Genomic DNA, 12,191 nt, shown 5'->3' on the forward strand with positions numbered 1-12,191 from the left:
ACATTTCCACTGCATATTAGATAATGGAATAAAAGAAATTTACAGCTATCAGAAAAAATTTTCTTCTTAGGTAATTCAAAGAGTCCAGTGATCATCGGAAAAATACCACTTTTTCTTTACATATAGAACAGAAATAAATTTTAAGTTGGTCCCTATCCAGATGACGGAGCTCAAGCAGCAAATGTTTACTCTGCATACACATACTGTTTTATAAACTAAAAGCTCTTTATAGATTTATCATTTTCTCAAATATTTTAAAGACAACAGTAAGACATTCTCTTTTAGAGTCAGAAATTACATTTATCAATTTGTCTGTAAGTCACCAGGTGACTCAGAAGCAGAAATGGTCAGAGGCTTTCATGCCAAAGTCCTACTATCCCAGGCACGCTGTCCAAAAAAGGCTACAAAGAAATTCTTTAATTCTTCAACTGTGCTTTATAGTTTTCAAGGAGAGAATTCCGTTTCTTTTATATACAAATGACCTTCTGCAGAGCACAGTCAGTTCTTATGGGAATGCAAAATTTCAGGACTATTATTTAGATATTAGGAACCTGAATTCATCAGAACATATAACACCCAAAAATTGTTTAAATCTAATTTATGAGAAAACACACAGCTTTTATGAGAGAAACCGGTAACGTTATCCTAGAAATATTAGTAAGAAATTACTCACTAACAAAAAAAGGATTTTCATCAACTGTGCAGCTTTTTATCTACCTAACTTCTATACACATGTCCTTGAGAACGGATTTTATTTATTATTTATTGCTACCCTCTGACAGCGGAGTGCTAAATTAAAATGCCACCCAGATGGCAAACACATCCTAATGACGTAAGGCCTGCCAAAGTGCAACTTCTCTCAAAGAAAGCAAGCAGCACGGCCCTCTGGGAAAGCATCTCTACCTGTTCAACCGAGACTTTGAAAATGAGAGCACTTGGGGGTTAGACCTGGGAACCTGGCAACCAAAGGGCCCAGACACATCCTCAGTGCACAAAGCCCTTGCCTGTTCATTCCATGCTACCTTTTGTTTAGGGCACCTCCATGTTCTGAGATTCACAAACAGCTTAGCTACCAAATCTATGCAAAAGATCTCAGGTCAAGGCAAGCTCTAAGGAGCCATCTCTCTCTTTTATCGTAAGTCCTCATAGGATACATAGTTTCCAGGAGAGAGCAGGGACTGTTATTAGATTGCTGTTCTTGTCTATAAGAAACTCCCTGAATTAAACGATTCTCCTTTAAAAAGAGCTAGTTTGCATCAATACGGTATACAGTTTAAATTAAAAAAAAAAAAAAACAATTAGGAAAATGAAGTTGTAGTACCTTTTTGAACCCCAGACTATGAATGAATACTGTAGAAAGGATCTCATTGTTAAATAAACAGTAGTGACAAAATTAAATCAAGGAAGAAAACCAGTTGGTTTTTGTAACTGTGTTGATCTCAAATATTTCTTAAAATAAAAAAAAAAAAAACACGCTTTGTAGAAATGTTAAGTTCTCAGAATGAACTGTTCTCATGAAACAAATGCAAAGATATCCTAAGAAGGAAAGAAGGCATTTAAGAGAGAGGTCATTTATTTCATTTATTACAAAGTTGTAAAATTCCTTTTTTCTGCAAATATGTGCTGCCGATGGAGAATGGGAAGAATTCCCAAGGATGGAAGAGAACCAGAAGTTCAAATGAGCATATGCTGAATTATGGAAACAACCGAACAGGTTAGAGTGCTAACGACTGTTAATGCCATTGTTTTCTATTACCTCTGGCTGCTGGGATCCCGGGTTAGTGTCCCACCCCCATGACAAGAGCATGGTACTCTGGTTTAAATTTTCTAATTTTGTTATTAAAAAAAAATTTTATCCTGTATGTTTATTTTTGAGAGAGAGAGAGAGAGAGAGAGAGAGAGAACACAAGCAGGGGAGGGACAGAAAGAGAGGGAGACACAGAATCTGAAGCAGGCTCCAGGTGCTCAGGACAGAGCCCACCGCGGGGCTCGAACCCACAGACTGTGAGATTATGACCTGAAGTCGGACACTTAACCGACTGAGCCACTCAGGCGCCCCTAGAAAATTTTAAGTTATATCTACAGCTTTCATCATAATTCTATGAACCAGAATTATGCTCCAGACATCCTTTCAAAGGCCCATCCAGTTTACCTGAGTACAAACTGAACTACACGGGCTCGTCAAGAAAAGGGAGGGAGAAAGACCTAGGAAAATAAGATGACAGTTTAAAAGAGAGATAGTGTGTTCTAATCTGCTTCCTGGTGGTCTCTGGCTGTATGATAGTGATCTCTCTGTTTCAGTTTCCTAAAAAAGCAGTAATAGAAATATTTTTGTACAGGATGAATGGACACATGTGAAGTGCTAAAAACAGTTGCTAGTAAGGAGTGTTTGCTCTAATTATTTTTTTTAAAATGTTTTATTTATTTCTAGGAGAGAGAGAGAGAGAGAGACAGCGTGAGCAGGGGAGGGTCAGAGACAGAGGGAGTCACAGACTGAAACAGGCTCCAGGTTCTGAGCTGGCAGTCAGCACAGAGCCCGACGCGGGGCTCGAACCCACGAACCGCGAGATCATGACCTAAGCGAAAGTCGGACGCTTAACCGACTAAGCCACCCAGGCGCCCCTGTTTGCTCTAATTATTAAATAAATATCTATTCTGGGAAAAAGTGACCCCGTGGCTCTTGCGCCGTGCCTGCGGTGGCGATGCCAGTCTCGGAACCGAGCAGCCCCAGAGGCAGGGCAGCCGGCGGAAAGAACACGAACAGGGCTCCGTAGCTGAGACACGCGGGTGCAAATCTCATGTGCGCTGACTTGAATGACAACACCATGACCTTGTGCAAGTTACGGACTTTTTCAATAGTCTCAGTTACCTCTCCCATGAAATATCTGTTTTGTAGAGTTGTTTTAGGAACTAATGAAGCAGAGGAAATTAAAACAACAACAATAACAACAACAACAACAACAAACCTCTGGGGGAACAGGGAGTCAACAGATGACAAAATCAGGAACAACCTTGGGCGGAATTCAACTCTGCTCTAGATGGTAGACACTAACTGAGGAAACGGATTATAATGCCCCAGAGAATACTGCTTGGAAGTCTTATCATGTGAACTCTTACACATGTAACTGACAGTCTCATTTTTAGTCACTTACACCTCTAAGAACATTAGGTAACCCTCTTAACTTGCTACCATATGCAACCAAAGAAATATACCTACATTTTTATAAAAAACCTCTATTATTTCACAACATTCTTCAACTGAGATTAACGTTACCCTCATTTCACTTCAGTCATCTAAACTGATTTTTTTTTCTCTTTTCCATCTGGGCATGTCTATTTTCTTTTTCAAAAACTTTTTTAAAAAGGTTTTTTATTTTTAAGTAATCTCTACACCCAAAGTAGGACTCGAACTCATAACCCTGAAATCAAGAGTCACATGCTCCATCGACTGAGCCAGCCAGGCGCCCCTCTTAACATTTAATTTTAAGGAAAATATTTTTCCTAGTGTCATCAGACTCTAGAGTTGAACAGTAGTGCGGATGCCAAAAATGTGTGAACGGAAGGCTTCTGTCTGGAAGTGAGGTACATGAGGAGACAGCAACTTTCCTGTTCTCTCCTCTCCTTAATGGGAACGTGTGCAACTCTACACGGTTCCTCCACCCCATCCTTCATGAAGGTTTGCCGTGACCCCTTCTTATTTCACAGGGGAAGGAGCATAGCCTCGGCAGGCTGGGGACCAGGACACCTGATGCAAGTCCTGGCCGGCTGACTGACTGACTCTGTGTCAGTGGGAAAGCCCCTAACAACCCCGGACTTCCTGTGTGTCAACTATATAAAAACCTATTTTCACTACAGGAACAGTGTAGTGGGCAAAGTGCCCTAAGAGTGTTTGAAAAAAGTTTGTTAAAGAGAATAGGGCTGTTGCTGTTACAATGGGCTGTCTTAAGAGGCGATGGTAGCCTCTAAAGTGCACTTTAGTGATCGTTGTGGGCGTGTTCTTTCCCCCTTTCCTGGCTCAGAGTGTTTTGTTCCTCACACTTTCTGGGGTCAAATGCTAAAAGAGAATGGAAAGAGGTAGGAAAACAGAAATAGAGCCCTTTAGTTGAAGATTTCAGTTAAAACCAACTTGTTTAACCAAACGAAACTTGTCTATACCACTGAATGTGGGATTTAAATGAGATGGGGAAACCCGGACTAGAAAGGTTCATCACTGGGCTCTTGCCCCATGGAAGTAACTAGCTAAGCTCTCCTCTCTCCCCAAAGCCAAGAGTCTGCTTGCTGCCAGTGGCTCAGGGCTGGGCGCTAGGATGCAACAGTGAACATGCTCTGTAAAGACCCTGCCTGCAAGGGGCTAAAGAAGAGACAGACAAGATAAACAGATAACAGCACATAATTAAATTAACTACAACTGTGATAAGTGGCCTAAGAAAAAAGTAACAAAACCTTTAAGAATTCAGAGATCCAGAGAAGAACACTTTCCTAGCAATTTCCTGAGACTAGGATTTCATAACCCCTGCTCATTCCTCTGATTAGCAACTTTCAAAGTTAAGAGCTTCTTACTTCTTATTTAATAGCATTTATGCTTTTCACTGTGTTATTTTTCAGGAGTGATAAAGGAGAGGAGGGCCTCTTCTCTAGCTGTAAGAGCCCTCCAAATACTGGCTACAGTTTCCAAATAAGATTACCGTCCATGCTTAAAACATAATGTAGAATATTAATACAGCCTCAGGTTTTTGCTTTGAGTGCGTATAAAAAATGCTGAACGTTAACAGGGATAAATGGCCTGTATTTTACCTACAGAGCATTAACAATAGTTTTCCCCAAATGAAAGTATTTTCAGTATCTTAATCAAAGGCACTTCTAGGAGGCCTGAAAAGCAGACAGCTACGCATTGATATCAAACATCATGGCACCACAATAGAAATAACGGCACGTGCATGCACGAACATTCATTACCTGCTTCCTTTTCTGCTGGGCCTAAAACATAAGAAAAGACAATTTAGGAAAAAAGCAGGCTCCACCCATGTTGCTCACATAATGCAGAAAGTCAATTAAGCAAAGAAAAGTGGCCCACTTCCTATTTCTAACTTAAATTTGATTTTGTTTTTGGTCTGGTCCTGAGCATAAAGCAAAGAGCGCTTTATTTTTTAACATCTACAAAAGGGGTGGGAAGGAAGGGAGAAAATGTAACGCATAGAAATGTTCTCATAAGCATGCATTTTGTTTTTCTGAAAATGGAGACTGCTCAGTAGTCCCACCCACTAGATTTCTAGGATCCATTTTCTAGAATATTCTCACAATAGACTACAAGTAAGAGACAGAGGACTCGAGAAAGGAAGGGGGTGTGAGTGCTCCCTGCTCCCTGTTCATTTGGTCCTAGAATAGGATTTTCTCTAACACAGACTCGTTTTTATGTGTGATCCAGAGGAACAGCTATGTCTTTTGACCACCAAACGTGTTAACACGTTTGTCTAGCTAATTAATAAAAGCTCTCCATGGCTGTGACAAATAATTTTATTTGCCCATGTTAAAATGGACTCTGGGACTAGAAAAGAGAAACATCCCATCTTTTCAGTATTGCTGGACAATGAAAGATACTAACTAGAATGGACAGTTAAGAACAAAAGGGTTCTCATAGGTTTTTTTTGGATCGAGTTTAAACATCTGGATAAAACAATACTGTGTTTATTCAGTTGTGCACAAACTTTTTTCCCTTTACTAGATTTGAAAGGTTTTAATGGGTCTATTTTCATATCAACTTTTTCTACCCGTGTTCACAACACAAAATATTCCAAAACACGAAGATTGTTTGAGTATTCACAATGTGAAAACCAATCTGTTTATCTTCCACTTTCTCCAAATGATCTAATATTCATTGCTTTTGCTTTAACACAACATGATATCATAATTAATGATGTTAAACTGGTAACTAAGGAGGTTTCATGTTGTTACTCTCGTGATATAATATCGGTTGCTATAGTGATAGGATGGCTTTTTTGTTAATCACTCAGGAGGTTGGTTATTGCATGCTTGTTAGAAAGCTTGATCAGATTTGGAGAGAGAAAAAGGATATAACACTGCCAATTATAGTCAATCTTTTTCATCATACTACTTTTGATAAAACTATCTTCATATCAATAATTAAGAAATTTATAATTCAGTACAATGTTATATTAAAAGTTACTAAAATTTTTCTAATAGAGGGTTTGCCTTTATTTTTAGATGTAAGTGTTTAACTCTGCAAACTTTTTTCCTAAGTGAATGCTACATGTATGACACAAGCCAGTTTTATGGGTAATTAGAGCAAAAAATTTGAGGTCCTTTCTATTATTTCTAGTCATATCAGAGGATTGTCAAATAAAGCAGATTTTTGTGTCTTTGCCACACATTTCGATCTGGTTATTTCTAAGCGTCTTAAATCTCAGTATTCTTAATGAGTGAAATCTGAAGGAAGAGAAAAAAATGTGCAGCCCCCTCAAGAAATGTAATTGTTCAAATGTGTTAATATATTGCAAGCAATGAGAAGTTGCAGGGAATTCTATCAGTTTATTCTGGCCCTCACCATAATCAACAAGTTTCTTCCTTCTCTGAGCGACACTGTTGAACAGAAAATAAAATTATGTAATACTACACTGCTACTGATCAGGAAAGAAGACACTGCCTCCAGTTGATACGTTAGACATACTTACGGTAATGTCAAAAAATACAACCCATGAAAACACCTTTTGGTTCCCTGAAAACTCAAAATAAGAACAAAGGACAACTTAAGCACGAATCCTGGGTCTTTCATTCAAGCAGAGTCCCAGGAGGCATATTAAAGCAATGAATAGGAAAAAGCTCTTCAGTTCACCAGCTGAGATTTTAATGAGACATTTCCCTTTGCCACGGTACAGGTTTGTTCAGGAAAGGAAAGAACTTCTCACAGAAAATTCAGTTAATAGGCATTGTTGGCTCTCACTGCCACTTCGGCAATTGCTCACTGCACTGACCTTCTATTTTGGCATATTCTGTGAGCCTAGTGTAATTGATCAAGGCAGCTTTCTCCAGACATTTTCTGACCACTTTTTTCACCTCTTCTGCTGGTATGGGAGTGGCGATATCTTTCATTAAGACCTAAAGAGAGGGAAAGAGAGAGAGATTGCATAAAAGAGACTGTAAAATCAAATTACACAAATTGTCCTGTATCTATTACTAGGAAGGTGTCCTAGGTAACACTGGGGGAAAGTAATGAGTCGGCACTTCACAACTGGGAACCTAATCCGCCAATCTTGGCTCCTCCTGTCTAAGCCTCATTTATGCACATCAAAACCTCCCCTAGGCCAAGCCACCATTCAGTGTGAGGACTGTCACTTCCTCCAGGGGCCCACGACACCATTAGAGCAGCTGTTTAGATCAGGATTATAGTCCTTGGGACAAGTATAAAGTTTCTTTTGCACATCCCTAATTTAAAAGCTTTAAATCTTTTGAACAACATGTATGAAAACAGTAACAAAATTCCATTAATAATAAGCACCGTTTTTGAGCTCTATAAAAATCGCGATCTCTAATTCTCACAATTAAACTTTAATTACTGTGATCTACTGAGGGGGAGGAAAATCTTTGTTTTAGTGAAATGAATGGAATTTCTGTTAAAACAAACAGAAACTTTCTGGAATTAAAAAGAACAAATTATTTTCCATTGAGTTCTTAACTATATTTTTGGATTTTTTTCCTTTATAAGTATTACTACCGGCAAGGCAAAAATGCAGTCATATCCAGATTTCAAGATATAACGTATTTAAGTACTTTTCTGATGCCTCACTGATAATTTCCCTTAAAATTTTTTCAGTGATAAAACTGCTTACAGTTTTGATTATACCATTAGTCCAGAACTACTTTTCCACATATTTAATGCAGCTTTTCTGGTTTTGCTTACATTCAAATTATAAAATATATGGCAAAATATGAGTATAAAGAAGAACAGTAAGTATTCTTACTATCCTATTAGTCTTTCGCCTTAAAGAATCATCAAAAGGACATGAAAACATCCATACTTTATGACTTCATTCTCTTTTGATCAGCTTCAGCATGAAGGATTTTATAATTTCAAATTTATTCAACCATTTAAGCACTGGCAATCCTTCACAACGAATTTTAATTTTGTTAGGCAATGTTTCCTTTTCAAAACAACAAACTTTATCACTTAAAAATTTCCTTCCCATCAAATTCAATTATTCTTCATAGTATCATATTAAGATTTTTAACACATTTTACATATATTTGGCACTTTAATTAGAACTGCACATTACAGTCTTTGTAGGCAGGAAAACCCTTCTGCTCATAGTAAAAAAAAAAAAAGCTTTTTAAAATGTACTGTTATTTTTAAAGTGATTATTTGTAAGATTTAAATTTAAAATTGATTTTCTCCCACATGCAGACAATGAACTTTACTATCAAGCCTTCCCACAGTGGTACACTTTTAAATAATAGAGAGAGCTGTTGAAACTAGAATGTACGTGGTCCGTTACAGAGGTGAGTGTGGGGATGAAATCAGGGGATAGTTCATATTATCCAGAAGCTGGATATTTAATTTGGAATGGAGGGAACTGTACCCTCTTTCCTGGCAAAGGACAAAGTCAGGGTTTAAGTGCAAAAGGGGAGACACAGCCCGTCTCCTGTATCTTCTCCATTTTTTTTCCCAGGCAGAATAAGTATGAAGAATTCACATGGAGACTGTATTTTTCTAAGATGTCAATACATACAGAGACGTGAAAATGAAGAGATGGTCTTCCCATTTCTGTCTCAGTTCAGCGAGAGCCACGATTAGTGACTATAACTGGGAAAAAGGTCACTGTTCATCCCACTGCCTGTCAGGGCAGGAGGGCGGCTCTGCTATTACTAACTCTTCCATGCTGGGGTGGGGGCGGGGGGCGGGGGAAGGAGGGAGGCTCTACCGTGGAAACCAGAACAGAGAGAGGCTGTATTAGGTCCCCAGGATGAGATGCCATTCCAAAAATAAAGCTCTCTGTAAAGATTTTATCTTTTCTATGATACCTTAATGAATTGGATGCAATGAATACTTTGAAACGCCTGGGTTACATGCAGCTTTATTACAAAAATTCAAATAAAACAGGTCACTACTATAATAATATTTCTATCACGTGAGGCACAGGGATCAGTGATAAGGTAGGGATATACAGATGAAACCACTGTATGATCCGAAGACCTCGTGACAGTCATCAGTTCTAGCCCTCCTCTTCCAAGTGCTTAAATCAGTGAAAAATGTCACTTTTTGCTTGTAATGGAAATGCTAATAAACAATCTAGAATTCATTTGGCAGAAAAGTGGGCAAGATCGAGTGCCTGAAGTCAATAAGTCAGGACCAGAACATTCAAATCATGAGCTATAAATGATCCTTAGAAATTCTTTTTGATACTGATAAGGAACTGGAATTGTCCACATGACTTAACTGTTAGGACCCACCTAGCATATGCATAGTTTTATAAACAAATGAAAAGAATTCTTCCCTTTCAAATTTAGTCTGCCACAAAACCAGGAGCGGAGAATGTATTTTAGCATAGATATGAAAACTTTGTTTGTTGTTCAGTTAAGGGAAAATGAATTTCCTCAATTCATGTATTCATTTAAAGTAACACAAGTTGAAGAGATTTCTGAGATTGATTTAGAATGAAAAGCATGATATATTGTAAATATTAAATGATAAGCTCTTACAGGTATAACAAATATGACAGAAGTTCAAATAAATTGTGGGGGGGGGTGTAATAAAAGACAACCGTGATGTCTGAAAACCAGATAAGTATACTTAACTAGAAAATCTCATGAGGGAAAGACAGAGGTGGGGGAAAAGGCACAGGACGGCAGGGGAGGGCTTCAGAGAGGTCTCTGCGAGGAAGAAGTAATCAACAGGAGGAGCTGTAGTAAGAGCAGGTGGCAAAGTGATGAAATGTGACCAACGGCCTCAGGGAACACACTTGTTTGGAAAGGCCTTGTCTGCCTGGGTCAGAAACTGAAATATACAGCTACAGAGAGCACAAACAGTGTTTACAAGGTAGTGTTCAAACATACCCTTTCGAGTAATGAAAGTGTAGCTTTCAGGGCACCCTCAGGTCGTCCAAAGGGAAAACAGTATCTTAAAAAACAAAAGGAGGGACAAAAAAGTCAAACATTTAATATCCAAGACTGCCAAATTATTCCCACTTCTATTACTTGGCATTATTAAAGAACAGTGAAAAGTTGGTTAAAATAGCATCAGCGCATCTGGGAAAAATTTTAACAGCAGCAGTTTACCCAGTTCCATGCTTCAAATTTCTTTAAACAGTAAGGGTGTAAGCTGTGATGGAAACGGTCTACAGTTTTGACGATACAGGCTCAGAGAGCAAGGTCCTTTTCGAGAGATAATTAAAATACATTCCCTAAAAATTTCTTGAGGTTTGTTGTTATCAAGCTCTATCATCAACAAAATGACTTCCCCCATCTCCTGCCGTACTTGTGTGGCTTGAGGTGGAAACACCCCACAGACATAACTGCTAGTACAAAATGGGTTCTAGCTCTCCGTCTGTCTGTCTGTGCCGGTGGCTAACTCTACCACCTCCCCACACAACACACATAAACCTGGGGGAGCTCTGCAGTTTGGCAGCAGAGTGGGTCATCTTCAGTGCTTCCAGTGCTGTGTCTTCTTAATGTACCCCCGCAACCGGAGGGCAGGTTCCGCTGGTGCTCTGACACCAGGGTCAGAGGCTGGGCCAGCGAGCGGGCTCCTTGGAAGTTAGTCGACACATGGTGGTAACAGATTTATAGCTCTTCACAAGGGGGTCCCTCTTCAGGTCACTTTCACTTAAAGAGCAGAGAATGTCAGGGCCACTTCATCCCGCTGGAGCCCCTTGCTTTGTTGAATCAGGTTCAGTAACCCAATCACTGCCTCCTCCCCCAAGATCAAGTGCTCCAGGCAGCTGAGCTGTCCATAGACTGCCACTTCACTCCAGACTAGAAAGCTTCAAACTAGGGGCGCCTGGGTGGCTCAGTTGGTTAAGTGCCCGACTTCAGCTCAGGTCATGATCTCACGGTTTGTGGGTTCGAGCCCCACATCGGGATCTGTGCTGACAGCTAGCTCAGAGCCTGGAGCCTGCTTCGGATTCTTTGTCTCCTTCTCTCTCTGACCCTCCTTGCTCGGTTGCCCCCCCACCCCCCAGAAATAAATTAAAAAACAAAAAAAAAAAAGCTTCAAACTAGTAACTTGAAGTTACTTTGTTTATTTCCATGTCTGTCCTCTGCCACTATTCAGGGACTTGGTTAACAGATCTTCTAAGATGTAATTCACAATAAAACTATTTTTTTCACCAGGCAATTTGAACAGGTTTCCCTTAAAGCTCATATATGTTAAATTCAAATTATTTTATAGGAGTGAAGTTTGAAGAGTGATTAAAGAATGATTAAAGGCTGATTTCTCACAAAGCAGTTGTTAAATTTATATCAGGGCTGGGTTTAGTTTTATGAAAGTTTTATTAGTTTCAGAAAATGCAAAAAGTGTCATAAATCCAGTCACTCAAATTTTTCTTCAGAACAGTGTTTATCATTTTGCTTGCTGGTAAAAATTTCCTTCACTTACTCTTGCCTCCGTGCATTCTCTTACTCCCCTCCGCTTCTGAGCATAAAAGCAACAACCGATTTATTTTTGATAGTTTTGTATCCTGGGCAGTGTTGCCTCTTAGAGCATTAGGAAAGTAGCTTTCATCATTTTGTGTACCATAAACCTTAATCCACGTTTAAATAAAACGCAAATTGGGTTCTTATAGTCCCCTCCCCCTGCTTAAATCTTTTCAGTGTATTTGCATAATCCATCCATTGTCTTTCCTATTGTTTATTTCCATTAACCTGTGGGTGACACATTTTATGAATGGAATGTTACTGATCCCCAGATTACATTTAGCATTTCAGGGCTCTGAGGTCCCACTGGGTATGTTCTGAATTAGCATTAGCTGCCCATGATGTGTAAATAATTCAGCACATTTACAGAGTACAAGTAATCCTGAATCAATAAAGTACAGAAAATAACTACACAGAGGCTTAATTAATCTTTACAAAATGAGTTTTAAAAGAAAGGAATAGTTTTGTTCTGCCTTTCAAGATAAATATTTTGGGTTTTTACCACTTTAATAGCTCTCTAACAGCAAAGCAAAGTGGAAAATACTCAA

At 39.0% G+C, this 12,191-nt stretch overlaps 1 protein-coding gene across 15 annotated transcripts in view; it reads right to left on the reverse strand.

Annotated features, from left to right (window-relative positions):
* Positions 1-12,191, reverse strand: part of CADPS2 (calcium dependent secretion activator 2) — a 535,389-nt gene that overhangs the window by 108,301 nt on the left and 414,897 nt on the right. For 9 of the 15 annotated variants that reach the window (XM_039239667.1, XM_039239668.1, XM_039239666.1 and 6 more), the window contains 3 exons: positions 10,066-10,129; positions 6,990-7,113; positions 4,957-4,977 (listed from right to left, as the gene is read on the reverse strand). In XM_039239667.1, coding sequence (XP_039095598.1) covers positions 4,957-4,977; positions 6,990-7,113; positions 10,066-10,129 — 209 coding nt within the window. The remainder of the gene's footprint in view (positions 1-4,956; positions 4,978-6,989; positions 7,114-10,065; positions 10,130-12,191) is intronic. The other 6 variants (XM_039239670.1, XM_039239669.1, XM_039239680.1 and 3 more) reach the window with 1 other exon arrangement.

The sequence above is a fragment of the Hyaena hyaena genome, unplaced genomic scaffold, assembly GCF_003009895.1.
Source record: "Hyaena hyaena isolate Hyena2069 unplaced genomic scaffold, ASM300989v1 scaffold_161, whole genome shotgun sequence".
NCBI classification, from domain to species: domain Eukaryota; kingdom Metazoa; phylum Chordata; class Mammalia; order Carnivora; family Hyaenidae; genus Hyaena; species Hyaena hyaena.